General features: G+C 40.7%; 1 protein-coding gene across 1 annotated transcript; it reads right to left on the bottom strand.

The window, feature by feature from the left end:
* Window positions 1–1866: 1866 nt before the first annotated feature.
* On the bottom strand, window positions 1867–25461 carry Rcn2 (reticulocalbin 2). The gene is made up of 7 exons (XM_057768810.1): window positions 25113–25461; window positions 24642–24747; window positions 22092–22288; window positions 13435–13548; window positions 4527–4623; window positions 3393–3535; window positions 1867–2869 (listed from the first exon to the last, which is right to left on the bottom strand). Exons 1-7 carry the CDS (start codon window positions 25254–25256, stop codon window positions 2717–2719), a joined length of 954 nt encoding a protein of 317 aa, XP_057624793.1. The 5' UTR covers window positions 25257–25461; the 3' UTR covers window positions 1867–2716.
* Between the last annotated feature and the right edge of the window lie 264 nt (window positions 25462–25725).

Below are 25725 nucleotides of genomic sequence, written 5' to 3'. Positions count from 1 at the left end.
CAGGCTGGACTTGAACTCAAAGATCTGTCTGCCTCTGCCTCTGGAGTGCTGGGACTAGAGTGCTCCAAGACTGCCCACAAAGCAAAATCAAACAAAACTTTGAATTTCTGATCCTCTTGCCTCTACCTCCCCAATGTTATGTGGTGCCTGAGATGGAACCCTGTGTTTGTGTGCTAGGCAAGCACTCTACCAACTGAACTACATAGCCAGCCTCCTTAGTGCAGCTCGCTACTCTACCACCAACTCTAAGGACAACAGACCACGCCTGAGACACTACAAAGCTATTACAGGACGTAGTTACACGACACCAAAGTGAATTGGAGTTGGGTGACAGTATGTTAGTGTGGATTGTCATGACTGCTCCACTATAGGGCAGGACGCGGACCGTAAGAGCAGCCCAAGGGCAGGTGGAGGCAAAAGAGCCACAGCTTTGGATGAACTCTTTCAAAACAGAAGAGGAAACGAGAACAATTCTATTGTTTTGGTGGAAGATGCTTTTGGCTTAAATGCCTACCTATATAAGTCACTTCCTCAATGCTAAATTCTCCATGTAGGATGGGCTGAATTGTGCTGTTTCAAAAACAGCAAAAATACCCACATCTTTAATCCAGCATAATAAAAGCTTATCTTCACTGTGGATCCATTTGATCTCTGTATGGCTACTGAGCAATCATGGACCTTTGACTCTGCGGCTCCACTATTTCCACTGGACCTTCTCCACAGTGCCTTGACAGAGGGAAGGGGCTGACACTGATCTAGTCAGGAAGTGACAACTACAACTGTACTCAACTGGTTGGAGCCATTCACTGCCCACCTATAAGAGGGCTAAGCCTATCCATACTGAATGGACAGCAGTAACTTTTTTTGTTTGTTTTGAGACAGGGTTTCTCTGTAGATTTGGAGCCTGTCCTGGAACTCGCTCTGTAGACCAGGCTGGCCTCAAACTCTCTGAGATCCGCCTGTCTCTGCCTCCCAAGTGCTGGGATTAAAGGCGTGCGCCACCACCACCCGGTTCTCTCTCTTTTTAAAAGTGTATCCCAGACTAGTCTTGAACTCCAGATCCTCCCTACCTCTGCCGCCTTCAGCAAATCTTACCAGCCTGAGTCACCAGAACCGGCGACTTCTTAACTCAGTGAAAGTATTTCTGCTAAGGACTGAAATTAAATTTGTATCTGATAGTTTAACATCTGTGATGGGAGCTTTAGAGGATCTACTAAGAAAAATATTTAACATGCTGAAAGCCAATCAGCTATTTTAAATATCAGTGAGGCTGAGAAGTGACAGATGATGACAATAATTCAATTCTTAAATGACTATAGCTAGCTATGTTTTAAGTTAAAGTGAAACCATACACCTCAGCTACGAGAGTAAAAGCTATCATTAAAAGTGAGTTTTGCGTTTGCATCTACATCAATGTCAGCAAAGGCAGGGCAATACTAGTCAGTAACTCTGTCCAAAGAGAGCTGGCAGGGAGTGGGGAGTGGTCTTCTCAAATCCTCAGAAGAGCATGGTGACCTACACTCGGGGTTCTATGAGACAATGGTAGCCTGAAAATAATTAACAAATTTTCCAACTGACTTTTCACCCACAAAGAAAGGATCTGTAAGTCACAAGTCCAAAAAGTTAATTCCTTACCCACTTTTCTGCACCCTAACAAAGGTATGTTGATTCCTGAATGAGATTAAAACCAGCTGTCTGGGTATGGATAAGTGCTCAGTGAGGATGGCTCTCAGCCTCCATAATTTTTGTCTAGAATGCAAGAGGCCCTGGGCTTGTTCCTAACATCTTAAACAAAACATTTTTAGTACCAAAATGCAAAATCACACTCAACATAAGAGCAACTGAAAATGTCTCAGGTGTACATTCAATTATAACATAATTTTTTATTTAAAAAAAAAGGCAAAATAAGAATATACACCAAGAATAATTAACAGTTTTGAGACCATCCACTACCTGAATAAAGGAATGAATAATGTAAAATATAATGAACCCCGTGCTAAATTTAAAGTTTATCTAGAAAAATTAAAAAACAAACATATAAAAAGATAGGACAGTTTATTTTAATCAGTCAAAAATGAAGAGTCTGGACAATGTCAATTTCCACTCACCATAATGCTATAGTTATACATTAAATATAATTACTATCTATACATATGCAAAAATATAAAGTTCTATTTCATACGACAAAACCCTTTATAGAAACCATTTTAAAATTAAGTAGAACTTCTCAACATCTACGTGAGGTTTAAGTCCTTCTGAAGGTTCCTTAAAAGGTTTTAAAATATAACACTAAACCTAAAAACATTGTCCTTTGTCAGTTTCAAAAGTAAATCTACTTAGTATAGAACAAAAACTGATCGCTTCATCACATGCTACTTAAACACTATTGTTTAGACATGTCTACAGGCCTCCATCTTTTCAAGTATGCAAACAGAACTCAATCATTCCACAACACAGTACTACACAGACGGAGTACTTAGGAAAGACTGTGTGGTCATATGGCACGATATTAATGTTTTACTCCTTCAATAAATCTTGAAATAAATATCAACTTTTGTTTTGTTTTTCTTCTAGAAGGCCCAAAATGATGATCTACATTAAGATTTGATATGGTAAGACTTAAGAGTGTAAAATACAACATCGATATTTTATCATAAAAGTAAAGCTGGTAGCAAACTACAAAAGGACCCATCCTGCACTTGGGCACACTTAGGAGTTAAAGCTCATCATGGTAGAAATAGTCGTCATGGAGCTGTCTGCCATAATCCGTGGCTTCACTGGTAAGAAACAAGTCTTGGTTTTCCAGAATCTCTTCTTCAGACAGCTTTTTGTCACCATTCAAATCCATCTCATCAATTAGATGAAGAGCCTTTAAAATAAACCAAACCAAAAGGTGTCCAGAATAAGTCTTTTAAACAAAATGTTCACATTTTAGTGTGACTTGTCAAAACCACTTAGTTATAGCAAGAACTAACTCATTAATGTCTACATCTCTATTATACATTATAACATGATATACATTATAATACATGTAAACTATTACACATGCCCCTGCATCTGTCTACTGCTTCTCTCATCATCCCCTGGGTTCTGCATCACCACACAGGGTCAGTATCAGGTTAGTACAGGGTGCAATGCACTTGAGCCTTCAAAGGTATGACACAAGCTGTCATCATATAGACTGTGTCTGAAGATTAGGACAAGATATAATCTTAACTTCCTGTCTACTTGGCAATATGAAAGAAGTTCATCATTTAATTCAAAGCACAACAATATATCTATCCTAAGTAATTCCATTTCTTTTTTCTTTGGATGGAGATTCCCAGCTTCCTTTCCTATCAATAACACAAACTGTGTGTTAGGAAGGGGAACAGCAATTCTGTAATACTTACTTCCTCTTGTGCAATGCCCTGATTATTGGGCACTACCCATGACAAAAGCTCTTGGGGATCGAGCCGGCCATCATTATCCTTGTCGTAATCATTCACAAATCTGTCCTTCTCAACAAGTATCCATTCTGGATCTTCATTTGCAGCTTAATAAAAAAGCAAAAACAAAACCACAAATACATTAAGAGTATCACAAACCAGTAAGAAGCTTGATATATCTCTAAAATAAAGGAAGTGAATTTAAAGTTTACTACAAAAAGAAACCCAATGAAACAGAACTCTTACCAGAAAAATTCTGAAACAAGGATAAATATGTAAAGATTTCCAAAGATGAGATAGTAACTAAATAACTCAGCCTTAAATGTTACAAATTTAATAAAGTAGGATTTTTATTGTGTTACTATTTATCCTGATTTCTAGTTTTCCTCATTTTTAAGTGGGTAACATTTATTTTTAATTAAAAAGTTGTTTTGAGACAGGGTCTAAACAGACTAGTCTCAAACCCCTTACGTAGCTGAAGATGACTTTGAACTCGATGTGCCACCATGCCTGGTTAGTGCAGTACTGAGGCTAGAAGCCAGGGGTCTCCTGCATGCTAGGCAGCACTTTGAAAACAGCCACATGTGTAGCTCAGGGTAGCATTTTGATATACATCACGTGACTACTGACTGTTCATATACAGTAATGCCTTATTTAAATTTCATTTGCAATAACAAGCCAGGAAAACAACTTTAAAACCTCATTTTTTTTAAGGTTGCAAGCAACAATTCTAGTAATGGACAACAGCTTAAAGAAAGGAAATTAATTCCCCTTAAGGTCAAACTTACTTCATCTAGCTTACACTACTTGCAGTATTTTATGTCACTTATCAAGATCTACATAGAGCAGCAAAGGAGCTTGTTTTAAAGACAGCCTTCTTTCCTCCTTTTAATTTACATTAACATTTAATAACATTATATTTGCTAGAAAGGGAAGGAAATGTTTGAAACATACATGGAAATAAAAATGAGCCAAGTAGCATGTCAGGTAAGCTGGGAGTGCCTGTGTGGCTCCTCTTGTCATACAGAGCCTCACTAAACATCACTACTTCCATAATCCCAACCCCGACTCTTTCTGCCTTACCCTTGGGCAACTTACTTGGATCTCGCCTGTAATCGCCAAGAAATTCTTCCAAACTAACAAAGCCATCACCATTTTTGTCATGTTCTTCTAAAGCCTCTTGAATGACGAACTCCTATCAGATATTCATTCAAAAGAAAGAATCATTGTCACCAACATCTCAGTGCCATCATCTTAACCAATCCTATTGCAGAACTTCCTCATAAACAATCGTTCTGGTTGCTCAGATTTGTAGGAAAGCATTGTAAATTCTGGAACTCAGAAGTAAGAATAAACTCCTAAGTACTGAGTGATTGTAAATTATACATCTTTATTCTCCTGTGTTGTGAAGAATTCTACTTCACTTTCATAAACAACCTCAGCACTAAACACAGGTCCTGCTTTCTGTATATTCTCTTCCCTCTCAAGAAGACATCTCTGAAAGTCTCATGGGGGTCTACCGCTAGACAAAGAACTACAGGACACTAATGACTGCTGAGAGACTGAGAATTAGCCTTTTCCAGGGATGAGCACCCTAACTGGTTCTCCAATACAAAATGGTCAGCTCTGAAACCCACACACAAACAACAAAAATGAACTCGGCGGTTTGTACTTACATACTTAGGCATGCATATACATATATGTGCTACAACAATCAAGAAAAAGAAGTTATCAATCTGAGTGTCCCGGGGAGCATGGAAAAAGTTAGAGGAAAGGGAGTTGGAAAGTGAAGAGGGAAGTAATAATATTTTTTATTAAAATGTATGAAAGAAAAATACACCTCTGACTACCCCCAGTCCCCCTCTATTAGCTCTGCAATCTAGTAAAGGCTCTCAAAGATCATGACCTTGTATTCCTCAGCACACAGATGTTGCTCTTTCTTCAGGGTGGGAACAGCTGCAGGATAATCTTTTTGTAGACTGTGAAGATGTGTCTCTGCCTAAAGCACCTTCTGATTGGTTTAATAAAGAGTTAAATGGCCAATAGCTAGGCAGGAGTGGATAGGCAGGACTTCTGGGGGGAATAGAGAGGATCTTGGAAGGAATGAGGCATAGGAGAATAGGCCAGAGAAACAGAGATGAAGTTGGACATACCTGTATGGAGGAGAGGTAAGTGACATGGCAGAACGCACATGAATAAGTGAGTTCTTATAAAGTTATAAGAGTTAGTTGGGAACAAGCCTAAACTAAGGCCAAGCTTTCATAATTAAGGCTAAGTCTCTGTGTCATTATCTGGGGACTGACGGCTCAAAGAGAGTCGGATGAATGTGACTATATTTGGCACCCAATGTGCAGCCACGTATATCCACATAGGCTCTGCAAAAGCAGAAAAAAGTTCCAAACATGGAGCCGTAGTAACCATGCTCTCAAGCAGACCTGGTGGCTGGCATACAGAGGTGTGGCTCCTTTAAGAGGCCCTGCTGTGCAGCTGAGCACTCAAGTAGCTGGTATGCTACTCAGCCTTAGGTACAAACACTTGCTGCAGCACAGTCCCACCAATTTCCCAGAACTGGAGCAGGTAAATGCACCTTCTTGCTTGACCCTCACAGAAATGCAAACAGTAGCTACAGTCCAGAACCAGTGGGGCAGCCTGCTGGATGTACCTGAGGGAGGCAGAGCCAGTTACCAGAGCCATGTGCTAAGCAGAGCCATGCAGAAGATAGCTTGGTCATATAAGGCTTGGCTCATGTGGTCAGAGAAGGCTACAGACATGCAAAAAGCCAGGTACAGATGGAAAAAAAAAAAAAAAACCCTGAGTTTTTTGTTTTTTTTTTTTTACATACTATTACAGGTACAGTATGCTTGAAAATGTGCTGAGGTACTGGGTAAAGAAAAAAATGGGTATAGACAGAGAAAAAAATAGTTTAAAAACAAGAAAGTAAATTCTTTAAAGAAAGAGTAAAGTAGGGGCTGGAGAGATGGCTCAGCAGTTAAGAGCATTGCCTGCTCTTCCAAAGGTTCTGAGTTCAATTCCCAGCAACCACATAGTGGCTCACAACCATCTGTAATGAGGTCTGGTGCCTTCTTCTGGCCTTCAGGCATACACACAGACAGAATATTGTATATATAATAAATAAATAATTATTAAAAAAAGAGTAAAGTAATTTTTTTTTTTTAAAAAAAGGAATAAGCCATGTAAGGATGGGAAGTACACAGAGCATCTGGATCCTACTTTGAATTTTTTTTTTTTAAATATTTATTTATTTATTATGTATACAATATTCTGTCTGTGTTTATGTCTGCAGGCCAGAAGAGGGCACCAGACCTCAATCCAGATGGTTGTGAGCCACCATGTGGTTGCCGGGAATTGAACTCAGGAGCTTTGGAAGAGCAGGCAATGCTCTTAACCTCTGAGCCATCTCTCCAGCCCCCTACTTTGAATTTTTTGAATGCTGATGAGTGAACAAACATTGCTGAGAGACATTAGATCATGTAAACTACTAAATTAAACAAACCTATACATTTTAAGGCTGTCCTAATTTTTGAATGGAAGTCAGGAAATGTGTTGATTAGGAGAGAGGTTATGCTTTTGTTTCCACAAAATTAATAAGGATCAGATTTGACTGGGGGAGACCTGAAAATCTTTGATACAGACAGGAAGGAAGAAACCAAGAAAGACTACAAGACAGGTGACGTATATGCTGATCATTCTACATGGGAGCAGCTCTGAGACTGGAGGAGATGTGATAAATCTTGTTGGCTACAGAGTCCTCATGACTTATTACATGCCAACCTTTCACATGGCATGGATGGAAATTTATATTACAGTTTGGTTATGCAGTCCAAACCAACTTATAAAGTTGACAGATGCCTTTTACATGCTCAAACAGAGAAGAAAAAATCATCTTTAGATGATTTGGGCATACTGCATATTCCATATTTGTGTTAATACAGATATGTAAGCCACCTTAAAAAGTTTATGTGTTTTCAGAACAAAAAGCGCCAGACACCAATGAAGACAAGTAGCCCAGGTGATCCAGCCTCTCAGAAAGCTTCTGCTGCAGTTTCCTCAAAAATCTACATTAAGGGGGCTGGAGAGATGGCTCAGAGGCTAAGAGCTTTTACAGCTCTTCCAGAGGTCCTGAGTTCAATTCCCAGAAACCACATGGTGGCTCACAACCATCTGTAATGAGATCTGGTGCCCTCTTCTGGCCTGCAGGGACACATGCAGGTAGAACACTGTACTAAATAAATAAATAAATCCTTAAAAAAATCTACATCTAAAACAACTCAAAGCAGCTAGCTGAGATGATCCAGCCTCACAGATTACTCTAGTCAGGACTGCAGTTAAGCTCTGTACCTTCCCATCACATCAAGATTGTACAACAAATGATACAGTTAGCTCTCCCAAGGCTTGACTATTACTTCAGTTTTCTCAGGGACCACCAAAGATGCCATCACCACCAAACAACAGGAAGCAATTTTAAGAACATGACACCCCCATTCCCGAGAGGTGAAGGAGTAGCTTTTGGCTGCTTGGTGGGTTATGGATGTTTGTCATCATTTAGGGGGGTGAGTTGCAAATTGTTACTGGTCATGGTCAGGGAGGAAACTAAGCAAAAGAGGTTAGATTCTGGAATTTCTTTATAAAAAAAAAGGGGGGGAGGAATAAAGGAGTAATAAGATAAAAATGTAGATTATTGAATCAATTTTAAACTAAAAAGCAACTACTAATCTGAAATATTTACAATGGTATGGATTTTTGTATATTGATACAAATGTAAGGTTATTTTTATTATGTTGTTCTATATACATATTTCTACTCTTGTTTAAGGTATTGTTATCTATACAGCTCATTTGAAAATGTAAAGTTCTAGTCCTTAAAAGATATTATTACAAACTGTTTAAGAAATTAAGAAATGCAGGTTAGTAGTCATCTATAACAATCAAATTTGTAGCCATGTTAGGTATGCTTTCTCTCTCTTTTTTTTGGTTTTTCGAGACAGGGTTTCTCTGTGGTTCTGGAGCCTGTCCTGGAACTAGCTCTTGTAGACCAGGCTGGTCTTGAACTCACAGAGATCCGCCTACCTCTGCCTCCTGAGTGCTGGGATTAAAGGCGTGCGCCACCACCACCTGGCCTGTTAGGTATGTTTTCAAGATTAAATATATATTTTAGATAGAGAGGTGATCTTCAAACTCTTCAGAGATCTAAAAAATATGACATTTATGATGTTTTACTAACATAAGGCTTTTCTTGACAGTGAGACACGTCTGCATATGGCAGCACCAATCCACTTTTGAGAAGATAGATGGGCACTGAAGAACTTCCATACTGAGATTGCTTTCAAGGTGGCAAAGTTAGTCACTGGGCAAGGAACTGCCCTTGCCTCAACTGTTGACAGTATGCTGTCCAAATTGCACAAGCAGGACACAAAAGAAGGCATTTGTCAAACTTGGTCAGACAGTCCTTCAAAATTTCTGCTTTACAGAAAAGTCTGTCAAATATTCTAGGCCTTTAGGCCAAAGATGGATGGCCCAACATTGCAGAGGAACCTTGGGTGACTGTCCAGGCAGCCAGCAGTCTCTGTCATTTCTATAGTTTTGAAGTTGCTAGCTCTGCACTTCCTGTTTACTCAGGTAATATTTTATCCTTCTCAGGTCTCTGATGGGGGTGAAGACTAAATTAGTTTCACAGTTTTGTTACCAAATTTTTAAGGAAAATAAACTCGCAAAAAAGGATGTAAAGTTTATAAAGGTTAAGAGATATAAAAGCTAAAGTGGTTTATCTAAAAAAATGTTTTAAAGTCTAAAAGGGTATTTTTAGGCTGGTAATACAAGTTATGATACAAAGTGGTTTAGGTACAAAACTTTGAACTTAAGATAAGATAGATAATAGAGTACTTTCTCAAAATTTGCCAAATACTAATGGACTAGATATTGTGAATGTAATTCTTACCTGATAATTGTTCTTATTGTGTATAGTTATACTATGTTAGAGTTAAAACCTTTCCTTTTTATTTAGACAAAAGGGAAAATGTTGTCAGATAATCTTTTTGTAGACTATGAAGATGTGTCTCTGCCTAAAATAAAGAGTTGAATGGCCAATAGCTAGACAGGAGAGGATAGGCAAAACTTCTGGGGAGGGAGAGGAACTTGGAAAGAATCTGAGGCATGTGGTAGGGAGGGGATTAAGTCAGCGAGATGTGAGAGTTGGATATATAGTTTAGAGGGTAAGTAATAAGCAACGTAGCAGAATGTAGATGAATATGAACGGGTTAATTTAAGTTGTAAGAGCTAGTTGGAAACAAGCCTAAGCTAAGGCCAAGTTTTCATAACTAATTGGTCTGTCATTATTTGGGGACTGGTAGTCCAAAGAAAATTCCACAAAAAAGACCAACTACAGTTCTTGTCTTCCAAATTCAGTCCCCTTATGGCTTCTAAACCTACATCATTCACCATTCTAAATGGTCCTCACTCATTTCAAGCTCTTAACAAACAACCAATCCTCCATCGGTTTCATATGTGGAGTGTTTCTTTCCTTTAGCTCACGTCTCATCTCTGGCATCACCAAGACTCTGACCCTCTAACCTTGGGTTCTTTACCTATATCTTCTGTGCTGTGCTCGTCACAGAGCTTTGCTTTATCACCAGCCTGCCTGCTTTCAGGCTTCATACTATGATTCTCATTTCTTCCCTACCTGCTGCTCCCTATGCCTCTCAATCCAGACTTTGTATCTGAACTGTCTTCTCAAATTTCCAGTCTGGACAACTCCCAGGGCTTCACCTATATTTTTATGAAGCAACACTGAAATACATAATATTGTTCTTTTTTTTTTAAATATTTATTTATTTATTTATTATGTATACAATATTCTGTCTGTGTGTATGTCTGCAGGCCAGAAGAGGGCACCAGATCTCATTACAGATGGTTGTGAGCCACCATGTGGTTGCCGGGAATTGAACTCAGGACCTTTGGAAGAGCAGGCAATGCTCTTAACCACTGAGCCATCTCTCCAGCCCCCATAATATTGTTCTTTTAAAAACCAAACTGTACACATTTTACAAATAGAAAAGGCTAGGGACCCAAGGAATAGTTTTAGAGAAAGTATGTGAAAATCTCATAAAAATATAATCTAATATTTTGGGGGGTAGGTCTATATACACTTCTTCTGGGATAGCACTTCAGTTTATTTATTTATTTATTTTTAAATAATATTCTTAAACAAGGGAGTTGATAATCTAACAAAAGTTAAGAATCACTGATCAAAATGAAATTTCCACCACTCAAGCAATATCTTTGGGTTATAGGCTATAACAGATTTTAGTTATATTGCCATACTTTAAAAGAATTTTTAGAACAATATGAATGAAAATATTTTAAAGCTAGGCCTAGTGGAGAAGATCAGCTGTACCAGCAACTTGGGAGTCTGAGACATGGGGACTGAAAGTTGAAGGCCTGCCCACACCACACAGTGAGTTCAAGGCCAGTTTACATAACTTATAAGGGCCGGGGATGTAGCAGATACAAAATCCCATGTTCAATTCCCAGTACTACAAAAAAGAACATACATAACTTTCAAATTAAATTCTAACTTGAATCTACAGTAAAAATCACCTAACTGATCCTGTATCCCTGTCTTTTTCTATACCCAACACACCCTTTAGAGGGGGAAAAGGCAATATAAAAATAAGCAAGGTAAGTAGGAGTCAAAGATGCTGCTCTCAGTGAGACCCCACACTGTGATCACACGTTTCATGTGCTGCCGTCAGCTCCAACACAGCACAGAAAGCACAACCAAGGAGGCGCCGTCTGCTGTACCCCACGGCGTCAAAGGTACAGCTTTTGTCACTTTTATACTGGCTGGAAACTTCAGGGTTCTATTTCTGAACATTAATTTTGTAAATCAACATTATTGGCATTACAGTCTTCAGAATGTTGATGAAATCTACACTGTGCCCTTGCCAGGCTTCTATGACATAATGACTATTATTTAATTGCTTTCGCCGGCTCTCCCCATCCTCAGTCAACCGCTTCTTGTTCTCTAAAAAGTCAAGGTCCAGTATTCTCTGCCTGCTTTTCTAGAACTCAATTAGCTTGACCCAGCTAAGCTTTGGCATTTAAATCCCACCTAGCACTGGTCTTAAACTAGGTCATGTCCTTTGTGCCAAGAAATTAGAAACTTCACAATGACAAGAAAAGTGGCATAATGGCACAGTCTTGCCACTGAGCTTTGGAGAAAAATGCGCCTGCTTGTTATTCAAGACAGCAGATTCTGGTCATTATCCACTCAACAAAAGTTACACCGCCCTCCATAAAATAACCAGAAAATAAAGCCACAAAGCTGGCTTATGTTATACAACAGCTCTCAGTACATATGTATTATCATTAAATTTTTTCTTATGAATATGATGGGAAGTAAGGCTTCTCAAGAAACTTGCTAAGAGCTCCCAAGGTTATAATGAGGAGCAGAAGGAGAGAGAACATGAACAAGGAAGTCAGGACCATGAGGGGTGCACCCAACCACTGAGACAGTGGGGCCGATCTATTGGGAGCTCACCAAGGCCAGCTGGACTGCTACTGAAAAAACATGGGATAAAACCGGACTCTCAGAATGTGGTGGACAATGAGAGCTGACGAGAGGCCAAGGAGAATGGCACAGGAACTTTCATCTGGCGATAGATCGAGAGAGAGACAGAGACCCAAATTGGAGCAACGGTCTGAGCTCTTAAGGTCCAAATGAGGAGCAGAAGGAGGGAGAACATGAGCAAGGAAATCAGGACCACGAGGCGTGCATCCACCCACTGTGACAGTGGAACTGATCTATTGGGAGCCCACCAAGGCCAGCTGGACTGGGACTGAATAAGCATGGGTTGAAACTGGACTCTCTGAACATGGCGGACAATGAAGGCTGATGAGAAGCCAAGGACAATGGCACTAGGTTTCGATCCTAATACATGAACTGGCTTTGTGGGAGCTTAGCCTGTTTGGATGCTCACCTTCCTGGGCCTGGATGGAAGTGGGAGGACCTTGGTCTTCCTGTAGGGCAGGGAATTTGGACTGCTCTTCAGTATCGAGAGGGAGGGGGAATGGACTGGGGGGAGGAGAAGAGGAGTGGGGATGGGGGAGGGGAGTAGGGGGAGGGGGCAATGTGTGGGAGGAGGGGGAGGGAAATGGGAAACAGGGAGCAGTTGGAAATTTTAATTAAAAAAGAATAAAAAAAAAAAACCCTCAAAAAAAAAAAAAAAGAAACTTGCTAAAACACAGGAGCTCAACTAGTGTGAGGACAATTAAACTAGAATCCAACAGTTCAGTGTCAAAGAGCTGACCCATTGACTGGCGGTGGTGGCGCACACCTTTAATCCCAGCACTTGGGAGGCAGAAGCAGATGCATCTCTGTGAGTTCGAGGCCAGCCCGGTCTACAGAGTGATTTCCAGGACAGTCAGGGCTGCACAGAAAAATCCTGTCTTGAACCCCCCTGACCCCCAAAAAAGAGCTGACCCATCACTTGTTTGTGGTGCTGGGGACGACAGCCTTTGCGGGCTACTGAACAATATTCCCAGACTAGCACTTCTTTTAAGGTACTCAGGGAATGAGAGCATTTACTACGTATAAAATCAAAAAAGCATCCCATCCTCGGAAAACCAATCAAAATGTGATCCACTTTTCTAGACCAGAAGCTCTCATAAGTAAGGTGTGAACTACATGAGCACTCTACTGATAAGAACATCAAAAGCCTGGAAAAGGCCTGAAAACTCTGAAAGGGAGGGAAAGGCCTTGATGGGAAGTAATGGTTATGAGAGGAGAGGCAGCTGGAGAAAGCCTGCTGTTCATATACGCAGATTGAGAACAAAACCCTTCTCTTGCCCTCACCACTTTCAGTCTTATGTGAGGAGAGCATCTGAACATGAGTCTGCTCGCCTCTAAATTGTTTGTTTTACAACTCATTCTCAATAACTTAGCAAGTAGGTTTTAGTCACTCAAAATTGCTGTTAAACTTGCTCCTTACCGTCATATAATCAACTTCTTCAGGGTGCTCAAATGCAATAAATTCTTCCAGATTCAGACCAGGACCAGCATCTTGGTTAGCTTTTTCAAATCGCTTCTTGTCCTTTAAATGCAGCTTTGGGGGGGAAAAAAGAGTAAATTTAGGGATCTCAGTACCATATCAGCTTTGAAAAACACTAAAAAATGCACACAATGTGAGATTTAAAGTACATTTTCATATATCATCACATCTATCTTTATAATAGCCTTCTGAAAGTAGGTGGCACTAATCACAAACATCCATATACGGCAACACAGAGACAGAGCACCAGTCAGATGGATATAGATCTTGGCTGCAGCAAGACACTATTAACTATGGCGTTCAGGGAAAGCTGCTTAACATCTTTGGTTTCCTCTTCTCTAAAATTGGTACAAAAATCTCTACTGAGAAACTTGTATGACAGCTGCCGCTGTGTGACCAGAATAGTGACCCTGGCATGTGCTGAGCACATGTGCTAGCCTGGGGTGGTGGCACACACCTGGAATCTCAGCACTCCACACACTGAGGCAGGAGGATCAGGACTCTGGGGTCAGCCTGTGCTAAAAAGTCAGACCCTATCTCAAAATAAATGAAAAAACAAAGCCCGAATAACAAAGTGTTATATTGTTGACAGAGTAATTGAGATTACACGATTTGATAAAAGCCCCAGACATTTAGACCCCATTAATTCAGCCCAGTAGTTCTGGAATACTTCCAAAACAACAAACTTAAGACAACCAATTATAATCTTGGTAGAGCCTTTTAAAACTGTTTCTGGTTCCTCTAAATGATTTTCAAAAATGTGCTAATATCACTTAAAAGGCCGAGGCAGGCGAATCTCTGTGAGTTTAAGGCCAGTCTATAAGATACAGACTGGTCTCAGCTACATTGAAAGACTCTGTTTAAAAAAAAAAAAACAAGAAACAAAACCGCTTAAACAAAAATATGTTTCAGAAAAATAATCCCTTATTTTGAGACACCCCTCTTCTTACTACTGATGGAGGCCTGCTCTTAGTAGGCTCTTCATTCTGGTAATTATGTATACCAGAAGTAAACAGTCCAAAGGTTTAATGGCATCTCATCCTGGAGGCTAAATAAACACTTTTTGTTTTCCTTTTAAAGTATGTTCAAGTACAGAAATGATTCAGCAACTAGGGGCAGGGATGCCTTTGGTATAATGTTTGAGGATAATTCTGTAACCAACAGCTATGGAAGCCATATTCCTAACATCACACACTTACTATTTTTAATATTTTGGGAAATAGCCTTCTATTCTAAAAACTTGCATGTAGTAAACTTTGTCTTTTAAAACACAATTACAAGCCGGGTGGTGGTGGCGCATGCCTTTAATCCCAGCACTTGAGAGGCAGAGACAGGCGGATCTCTGTGAGTTCGAGACCAGCCTGGTCTACAAGAGCTAGTTGCAGGACAGGCTCCAAAACCACAGAGAAACCCTGTCTCGAAAAACCAAAACCAAAACAAAACAAAAAAACAAAACATAATTACAAATATCCTCAGCAATTTTTAATTTATGCGTTTTACCACTGTTAATTTTTTTTAGAATAGCTTACTCAGAAATTATTTTCTTAAACAGTAGGTGTTTCACTGACACCCAGAGAAGGCTCACAGCTCCCTTAAAGAATTTGGTTTCTAAACATTTAGACTGTATAAGCCAGTCACATTCTCTCAATTATAACTAGGGAAAAATGTTTCCAAATAGCTGCATTTATGTTTCATAACTAAGTATTTTAGATCAAGTAATTTATGTTTAATGTTCAGTTTTAACATGGGGAGAAGTAGAAAAACAAGAATTTGAGGTCCTGTGTACAGTCAACTAAGTCTTTTTGAATAAATCACTGTTCGAAATACCAAATGTTTTGATTTCCTTATGAAAGAACTCTTCAACCTGGAGAAAAAAAAAGTCCATGTTTAGCAGAGTGAGCTAACTTTGGCTAGGCTTGCCTATGGAAAGAAAGGCTCTCTTTCAAGAAGCGAAGGAGGGAGGACACGGGAAGGAGAGGAAAAGAGGAAAGCATTTGGAAGAGTGTCGTATTTCATGGCCATTTGATCGCAATTGACTGTGCCACTGCTGGGGACACTTGTAATCCCAGCACTTGGAAGATTGAGGCAGCAGGATCACAAGTCTGAGGCTACACAACAAGCTGTCTATTGAGGCTAGAGAGATGGCTCAGTGGTTAAAAGCACTGGCTGTTTTTCTAGAGAACAGAAGTTTGAGTCCCAGTACCCACAGGATAGACATCTCACAATCTTCTGTGAGTCCAGTTCCTGGGAATTCAATGCCCTCTTCTGGCCTCTGAGGACATCAGACATGCACATGGTACACAGACATACATGTAAGCAAAATACCCATATGTATAAATAAAAATTAAAAAAAACTTTAAGTCTCTTAAAATGCCTCATATTAAAGAAGTGAATATATGTATTTTGAATTGTAAATTAAGACAATTGATGGGGAATCTTTGTCAGCCAATAATCTTTAAGAGGAGGGATTAGGTTAGGGCATGACCTTTTGGGTATCTGGAAAAAACACCCTGTGGCTCAAGGTTCCCCTCTCCCCCTCCCCCACCTCCTCTCTATGGTTTTTGCGCTACATAGCTGAGCTTGGACTTCCCATTCCTATTTTGTGAGTTTGCCCCTTATAATAAAGAAAATTATAACTGGTCTATCTTGTAGTTTGTCTGGTATTTTTTGATCTGCATTAATTTTTAACAGTCGGCGCCCAACCAAATCTTGGAGCTGGGGTCCCCCACAGCTTCGGCCAGCTGCTGCCAGGATCCACGTGGTGCATTTGCTGCGATGGCCCTGAGTAGCTGCTAGCCTCGGTGGCATCTAGGAGCCGCTCTGGATCTCCAGACACCTGCGCCACTGGCAGACTGTGGCTGGCTTGTGGGTCCAGCTTTCCCCATGCACCACAGAAGCTCAGGCAAGGTGCAGGCTTCCCCAGGTGTCTCTGTTGGTGTTGCTGCCTTGCTGTCCCTGTGTGGTTGCTGACCAGTCAGGGACCTCCGTGGAGCACACAGTCTATAATTTACACTAAATAACTGCTTTTAATTTGAGCGTATTTTTCAGTAAAAACTAATTCAAACTGTTCAAGCCAGCCATGTGGCTACAACTGCGACACCTACTGGCCAGTAAGGGTTATTGCACCTACTCCAACTTGTTACAGGTAAGATTTATAGGGTTAAATTTATCATTTAAAAGATCAAGATGACAGATAATTTAATAATCCAAGAGTCCAACATCTTTTTTACTTATACCATGGATGGTATTATACAAGGCTTATGTGATTTGCCTCCTACACCCCTATATTTAATTCCAGGGATTAGCTTTGTCCTTCATATTTTCTCCTTAAAAACATGGTTTGATAATAGGGCTAAAACTGAGGCACTTTTAGAATTGATAGAAGTTCAAATTATATTTGTTATTCTGTTTACAATATATGTACACCTATGCAAAATTATTTTGTCAGATTGTATGCATACATGTTTCTACCTGTTTAAGACATTTTATATACTGATATAATTTTTAGGATATATTTTTGTATTGAGTTATATATTATTCCTATCTCTGATCAAGATACTTATACATTGCTTACATTTTAAGGTCATTGTCCTCATTTACTGCACATCTGTTTACAGATTATTTAATATTCTGATATGAAGTTTTGATTTTCTACTAGATTTCAATATAAAGTTTTTATTTTGTTCAGATATCTGCTTTTTATGACTATTTTATTCTTGTCTAATTTTTAGTTTGTAACTTTGAAAATGACTCAGGCTTCATCTTTTATAATTTATTTTTTGAGGCAGAGTCTCACTATGTAGACTTGGCTGGTCTGGAACTAATAAGGCTCTGCCTGTTTCTGTCTCATGAGTACTGGGATTAAAGGCATACACCACCATGCCCAGACTCTTTATATTTTGAAGAATAATGTACATTCTCTCTGGGTTTATCTTACATTCTACACCAATTTTTGGAAGGTTATAAATGATCAAATCCTAAAAAAAAAGTATGATTAGAACAACAAAAAGATAGTAATATTCTTGGTCAAATAATAGCCAATAGGATTCCTACCAGCAAGTGTTTATTTGGGGCTATATCATTTCCATTAGGATAAAAGATTTATTTAACTCAGTTTTTTAAAAAACCCAACTTCTAGTTATTAACATACATTTATTTTTATGTGTGTGTGCTTATGGGAGTTTATGTGTACCACATTAGTACTGGAGTTCTCAGAGGCCAGAAGAGGCCAACCAATCACCAGGAACTGGAGTTACAAAGATATGGAGATGCTGGAACCTCCAAGTCAGGGCCTCTGAAAAAGCAGTGAATGCTCTTAACTTCTGAGCCATCTCTCCAGCCCCTTAATTCACTCTTAAAAAATAGCCTTACAGCAACATGTAATGAATACTTGATGGGAGTACAGCATTTGAACAAGACATCTTTTAAAAGGAGTATTTGTATTTCTGTAAATGGGCAATATATCTATTCAAAATTAAAATTTTAATGTCAATGCCATCATGTCTTATATAAAACTCCTTCCCCAGAATACAGAAACACACTTTCTGTGTGTTCACGTATGCAGGTGCTTGTGCACAGGGATACATATTTTTTAGTGGGACAGTAATTCTTTGGAGGTACAAAGAATGTTAGGAAGGATGAAAATAGGAAACAAGCAGGAAATTACAACCTAATTAGTAGTTTTAAAATATCGTATTTGAAGTCTGTTATTCCCTGGCAGGAAGATCACAGCAGCGTATCATGGCTTTTAGAAAATCCCAGAACTCTCACAGTGCTGAGGAGAACCCTTATCAATCTCATTGCCATTTGTTTTCTCTTCAGCACTCTCCAGGAGGAAAGACCGACCTACGTTTCCCTTAGGCTGCTAGAAGCAAAGATTCAAAGAAGGAAAAGGGAAACAAAAGTCTATCTTTCTCCTACAAATGAAATCCTAACTAATGTATAGCTGATGTAGTTAACAAATGCCTAAACACTTTTATTAAACATAAACTTCTGGGAATTTACAGGTTTCTTCTGTTTATGTAACAAGTCTTTTTTTCCATTAAATTAAGAAAAGTTATGGGTATGGGTGTTTTATTCGCACGTATGTCTGTGTGCCACATGCATGCCTGAAACCCACAGAGGCCACAAGATCCCTGGGGCTGCAGTTGTGGGTTCTGGGAATGAACCTGGGTACTCTGGAAAAGCAATAAGTGATCTTAACGACTATGCCATTTCTCAACTCTTCATTACATTTTTAAACATTATTTATTTTGGAAGGTGGTGGTGGTATTATAGCACATATGTGGAGGTCAGAGAACAACTTGTGACACTCAGTTCTCTTCAAACACCAGGAAACTCAGGTCCTAAGTCTCAGCAGCAAGCACCATTATCAAGTGAGCCATCTTGCTGGCCCCAAACAGTCATGCCTCTAACTTGAGATCTTCTTGATGCCACCTCCCAGGTACTGCTTCTTTTATAATATTCTTTCAACTGGAAATTAACTACTCATCATTCCAACTGCTACTATATATTGTTTTCCCATACTATTATTATCCTCAATGGGGATTATCCCATTTTTAGAGATGAGGAAATTGAGGTAAGGGAGGTTTAGCAACTGTTAGGTGGTAGAGCTGGCTATGAAACCCGGCAGACTGGCTTGGAGGATGAAAGCCTTCACCTGCACACTGGTGACATATGGGCAGGTCCAGCCTTCAAGCCAGGAAGTGGTGGTGCCTCCTTTAGTGCAGGCACTCAGAGGCAGGTGGATCTCTGTGAGTCTGAGGGAGAGTGGTCTACATGGAGCGTTCTGAGCCAGCCAGAGCTACACAGTAAGACACTGTTTCAAAACAAAACAAAACAAACAAACAAAAAGAGAATAGTCAGTAGCAGAAAAAAAAAAAAGAAGAAGTTGGAGTCAGTGTTAGCCTATATCGTTCATGTGGCCAGTGCAATTCTAAAATAAATACTACATATAATAATAAACGATGACCATTAGAGGTCCATATGCAAATAAAGCAGAAAGGCTCAAATGATTTCTAGTCACCTTAACCTTTTTGAGATATATCATTTACAACAAAGTATTTGTTTTTATTTTTATTCTTTTCTACATTAAAAAATTTTTTAAATGCTTTTGGAATGTTAATTTCTCAAGCACAGTCATTTATATTGATATACTTTTGGTTTAACAGACTTCCTTGAAGTCTTAAAAATAGTTCTCATTTCTGCTTAAGCTATTTATTTGCTTAAAAAAATTAAAATTGGCCGGGCGGTGGTGGCGCACGCCTTTAATCCCAGCACTTGGGAGGCAGAGGCAGGCGGATCTCTGTGAGTTCGAGACCAGCCTGGTCTACAGAGCTAGTTCCAGGACAGGCTCCAAAGCCACAGAGAAACCCTGTCTCGAAAAACCAAAAAAAAAAAAAAAAAGGGGGGGGGCTGGAGAGATGGCTCAGTGGTTAAGAGCATTGCCTGCTCTTCCAAAGGTCCTGAGTTCAATTCCCAGCAACCACATGGTGGCTCACAACCATCTGTAAAGAGGTCTGGCGCCCTCTTCTGGCCTTCAGGCATACAGACAGAATATTGTATACATAATAAATAAATAAATATTAAAAAAAAAACTTTAAAAAAAAATTAAAAATTAAAATTGAACTACAGAGAAACCCTGTCTTGAAAAACAAAACAAAACAAAAAATCTAAAACTCAGCTGGCTATGGTGGCGCACACCTTTATCCCAGCACTCAGGAGGCAGAAGCAGGTGGATCTCTGCGAGTTCCAAGACAGCCAGAAGTACACACAGAGAAACCCTGGCTCAAAAAAACAAAACAAACAATAAAATAAAATAAAATAAAATTCAACACTCAACAGACTGCGAAATCACTGGACCTTCAGAAGTGAGTTATTATAAAAAGGCAGCCCTATGGAAAACTATACTGCAGTTCCTTCAGAAAACTAAACACAGAGCTACTCCAGCAATCCCATTTCTGGAAATGTACCCAAGACAAGCAAAAGCAAGAGCTAGAAGAGAGATTTGTATACCACACTCATTACAGGAGTCAACCGAACGGAAGGACATGAAGTTGGGAAAGGATCAGATAAGGTGGATACTAGAGAAAATCAGAGGGAGGTAACGAAAGGTGAACACGATTAAAATACATCATATAAATGTATAAATGTAAGAAAATTCCAAAGAATCAAAAAAAATTCAAGAAGACATGGCTCTCTCTCTCACACACATACACACTAGAATATTTGGTCTTTTTTGTTTGCTTTTGTAGACACGGTTTTCCTGTGTAGTACTGGCTGTCCTAGAACTCGCTTTGTAGATAGACCAGGTTGGCCTCAAACTCAGAGATCTGACTGCCTCTGCCTCCTGAGTGCTGGGATTAAAGGTGCCACCACTGCCAGGCAGTCATTTGGTCTTTTTAAGACCATGCCCTTTCTAGATAGAATATTTTGGCATATGTTAAAACATGGATAAACTTTGAGGACATTATGTTAAGTGAAATAAGGCAGTCATAAACAAGACAAACACAATTCTCCTTCCATGAAGGACTAGGGACAGGCAAATTCATGATCGAATGGTGGGAGCAGGAACAAGGAGTTACTGTTTAATGGGCACGATGGGTACACAGAATTCAGTTTTGCAAAATGAAGAGTTTGACGAACTGGTTGAACAAGAGGAATATAATCAACACTACTGAAAACTCTCTAAAAAGGTTGAAATGGGCATGAGATAGAGCTCATAGTGGAGTGCTTGTTTAAATGCACACAGCCCTGGGTTCAATCTTCAATACCATTTAAAAAAATGTAAAAAGGGGAGATGTAAGGGGAGATGGCTCAGTGGGTAAGGGGCCTGCCATGAAAGTGTGAGCACCTGGATTCAGATCCATGTAAAGCAGGACATGATGGTCTGCAATCACCGCACCTCTACAGCACAGTGAAGGTGGAGACAACGTAATTGAGAAGCTCAAGAGCCAGCTACCCCGGAACAGGCCGCAGTATACAAGAGACCCCGTCTCAAACAAAGGGCAATGTGAAGACTAACACCCAAGGGTGTTCTCTAACTTCCACAAGAATCACAAAATAATACATTTTGCTACAATTACATTTTTATTTCATATAATTTTTTTTTTTTTTTTTTTTTTTTTGGTTTTTCGAGACAGGGTTTCTCTGTGGTTTTGGAGCCTGTCCTGGAACTAGCTCTTGTAGACCAGGCTGGTCTCGAACTCACAGAGATCCGCCTGCCTCTGCCTCCCGAGTGCTGGGATTAAAGGCGTGCGCCACCACCGCCCGGCTTATTTCATATAATTTTTAAAGGATAGGGATATGGAATAAAAGATGTAAATATGATATAAAGCTGATGGTTAAATTATTTTAAAGATAAAATACTGGGATACATATTAGTATCACGGCAATGCACTTAAGGAGGACAAATAGGTGAAGAGGAACAGGTGCAGCGAGACTTTTGGCTCAGAGTTAAGAGCGTACATTTGGCTACAAGGAAACCATCAAAGCAACCACTGAAGTGGAACTGGGGGCTGCCCAGTGAACAAGGCAACTGTCTAGGACCTCAGCCTGTTTGTACTCACTCAAACGGTACAGAGACAGGGTGGACCCACCTGCCGAAAGGACTCCTCTTCCGTGTCATCCAGAGCAGTGTTCTCGTCAAAGTCAATTACGCGGTCGTACATTTGGATGTTGTATTCGTCCCATGTCACAGTGCCGTCACTGTTCTTATCATACTCAACAAACTGCTGTTTGGCTTCTTGCATAGCGTAATGCTTGAAGGACATCTGAATCCACTGACTGAGTTCGCCTGTGAGAATTTTCGAGCACACAGAATGTTCACAAGAATTCCCATCTGAGTGACAATTTCTTCCATGTTTGCAAAACCTGAAAACTGGCCTTATAGTATGATAAAAATGAGGAGCTGGGGAGAGCTGTGCATATGTCTCCTAAGCACAGATATTTGAATGGCTACATACCTTACTATGTATTAGAGAAAAAAAGTTTTATTATTTATAAAAGGTTTAAGCTTTCCTTTAACTTATAAATTGAACAAAACATGTATAAATATATATATATTTACTGTGTGTTCCTTTTTTTTTTTTTTTTTTGAGGACAAGGTCTTACTTATGTAGTCAGATTGGCCTAGAACTCACTACATGGACCAGGCTGGCCTCTAACTCAGAGATTCCCTGGCTCTGCCTTCCAAGTGTTGGGATTGGATACAGCTGGGGGCCATCATACCTCAATCAAGGTATGTTTGTAAATATGGCTTAAATTGTGAACAGGTATTCAAGTTCTGCCCCAAAGCAGAGAAATGCTGGTATGGTATAGTTCCTTTAAACATCATAGCCACGTGGAAGAAATTTTAACAAAGTAGCAAGGTTATTTTCTGCCTTTCTTGCATAACTGCGGTCTTCTCTTGGCACCTGAAGGAATGGGGTAAGTTCTTAAATTCCAAATGTCCATTTTCAGATAAACAAATGTTTAAGAATGTCTTCATAGAGACAGTTATTACAGTGCATCACAGAAAACAGGTAAGGAGCATGCGACGAACACTCGCGAGCAGAGAACGAGCACATAGCACAGGGTTTAAAGACTGGTACTTCTCTGCTGGTCTGTAAGGGCTCAGGTGACAGACATGCAAAGGCGATCCTACCTCCCACCCCAAAACCGTAATCATTTTTATGCAACCACACACTGAACAAACTTATAATCATCATTACTTTAGTTAATGAAACTGAGGTTCAGAAAGACCAAGTCAAGATTCTAACCTACTTTTGGCTTCAGAGCTAGAACTATGGTGTTTTGTTACCACTTAAGAACTTTTTTATTTTTTTTTAAAGATGTGGGTCTCTCTCCTTGTTGCCCAAGCTGGCCTTAACTCCCTGGTTTAAGCTTGCCTCAGGGCCTTTGGGCCCAGCTTCAGAGACTCCCAGCCCTGGCCAACAAATCAGCAAAGTTCTCTTCAGGGTCCTCAAGTGGCTTTTGTGTTTCCGTAAGGACCACAAGTCTTTACTCTGAAAGATTTAGTGGAGCACAGTAGAACACAGAATGTGACAGGGACCAGCACTGTGAGCTCACAGTTCACCTTGGCCCTAACAGGGAGCTGACCTTTCAAGTTCTTGTTTTCTTACCTGTAAAATGGAGACCCAGACTATTTAAATACATCTAGATTCCAACAAGTACTACAGTTTTCCAGATCAACCCATTTGTCTACTAGTGTAACCAAAGACAGACCTACCCTATAGTTCAGAGGTTTCATCATTGCGCCAGTGTGACTTTAGTGACAGCACACACTGCAATTCCCTCTCCAGTAACTTCATTATCTGGATGCTGAACAACATTTAAATAAGCAACACCGCAGACAGCTTGCTGTCACAATAACAAATTTCTGAGCCTTCAAAGAATCAACCTGGAATTCAGTATTCACTTGAACCAAATTGGGGGGAGTGGTATTGCTAGCAATTTATTCAGAACACTCTCTCAATCATCTGTGTGTTCCATTTCTGCCTCACAGCCTACCTAAAAGCAGTCTAGTGTTGTTTGTTTTGAATTGAAGACATTAAAAACTGAACTAAGACTAAGATAGTTGAATTCTACTCCTAGGTTTACCATTTATTGGAAAATAAGGTTTTCCTCTTTGTACCTCAGTCTCTTTTTCTCTGTGAAGAGAGATAAATAATTCTAAGGCTCCATCAGCACCAACATTTTTTATATTGCAATAAATATAATTCAATGCAATAGAATGTTTTCTATTTGCTTATTGTTATAATAAACTAATAAAAGCAGATTCTTAAAATTCTACATACCAAAAGAGTACTATTGTATCATGCGATATCTTAAGAAGGGTCTGGGCAAATGCCTCTAAAATGGATCAGACTAAGGGCAATGGGAAAAGTGATGTGAAACAGAGGGCGTCTCAAGGTATGACTTGCGAACTTATCCTATTATGGGCAGCGATGTTTGTGTGCCATTGGAGAAGGCACTGATTTTACTCGGTAGCCTAACTTCCAGGTATGAGACCCATTCTCCACACCACAGTACTTTTAGCTTGTTGGAACGCCAGCAATCTATAGTCAACAGACAACACTGTCCTTAAATGTACACTAATCTCCTACAAAGGGCTTTCTCCATTGTTGGTGGTGCAAGACAGTCCTTACTTTCAGTGAGAAAACCATCTGAGTCCGAGTCAATTTTCTTTATGATCGACTGCAGTCGTCTCTGCTGCTCTTCGTGGCCAAGTTTAACATACTCATCGACGTCTTCCTTTGGGGAGGGAAATCACACACAGGAGAATCAAGTACTACAATCAGTGGGGTACAATGGTGGAGGGAAATAGGGCTACCGCGTGCCTCATTGGCCCCAAAGGTTTCAGGACGACCCACACTTTCTCTTTAATACGCCCCCCTACCACCTTAAGTGATCCTGACCTCTTAGTTCCAGTAATAATAGAAAGCTCTGGAGCAGCAACAGTTCCACCAGCTTTACAGGCCTCAGGGGCCCCTAGGGCGCAAGCGGAGCCCCGCCCGGCCCCCATTGTCAGGCCGCCCCAGCTAAGGCCTCGCCTGGCTGCCCAGCTTTGTCACTGGACAAAGCCCGTGGCGGTGCGGAACCCTGCCTGGCATCCTCACCTGGACGCCCAGCAGCGCCTCGCGGTCGTAGTCGGCCCGGTGCTCGCCCTGCGGGTAATGCAGCTCCTCCGCCTTGCCGGCGCCGGCCACCGCGGCGTAGAGCAGCAGCAGCCCCAGCGCCACGGGCCTCGGGCCCAGCCGCATCGCGCACGCCCGGCGAGGACGCGGAAAACCGCGAGGAACGAGGCAGGCGGAGCCCGGGCTTGGCAGCCTTGCTTCGCGGGCGTCCACAGAGGGGCGGCGCTGCTTGTGGGGGGCGGGGGACGGCGGCAGGGGCGGCGGCCGGGCTCCTAAGCAGTCCTGGCCCGAAGTCTGGCGAGCACTGCGCTGCGGAGGCCCGCCAGGCCCAATCTTATATGGCCGTGTGGGCGGGGGCGTGCCCGGAGCGCCGTGCCTGTCGCTGATTGGGCCATGCTGCCCTGAAGGCGGGCCCTTGCTCAGAGCCTCCCACTGGAGCCAGCGAGCGAGCCAGCTGCGGGGGCCGCGAGACCCCAGCGGGCCCCTTCACCTTTTCCGCCATACCCTTGGGAATAAACCCCGCTTCCCTAGCACTTCGCCTTTTCCTTTGAGTCTTGTTCCTGGTGGGAAACTCTCTGACCATCCTGCGCATCTC

Source organism: Chionomys nivalis, chromosome 4 (assembly GCF_950005125.1).
Source record: "Chionomys nivalis chromosome 4, mChiNiv1.1, whole genome shotgun sequence".
In the NCBI taxonomy this organism is placed as follows: domain Eukaryota; kingdom Metazoa; phylum Chordata; class Mammalia; order Rodentia; family Cricetidae; genus Chionomys; species Chionomys nivalis.
The sequence above is the reverse complement of the archived record's forward strand: the minus strand, read 5'-3'. Positions and strand labels throughout refer to the sequence as shown.

Excerpts from the sequence above, each read along its gene's own strand:
- Rcn2 (XM_057768810.1), bottom strand. The coding sequence starts at position 25,256 with ATGCGGCTGGGCCCGAGGCCCGTGGCGCTGGGGCTGCTGCTGCTCTAC. Across the intron at positions 22,289-24,641 it reads AGATGGTTTTCTCACTGAAA|GCGAACTCAGTCAGTGGATT; the intron begins GTAAGGACTGTC and ends AAATTCTCACAG. Across the intron at positions 4,624-13,434 it reads AAGAAGTTGATTATATGACG|GAGTTCGTCATTCAAGAGGC; the intron begins GTAAGGAGCAAG and ends AATATCTGATAG.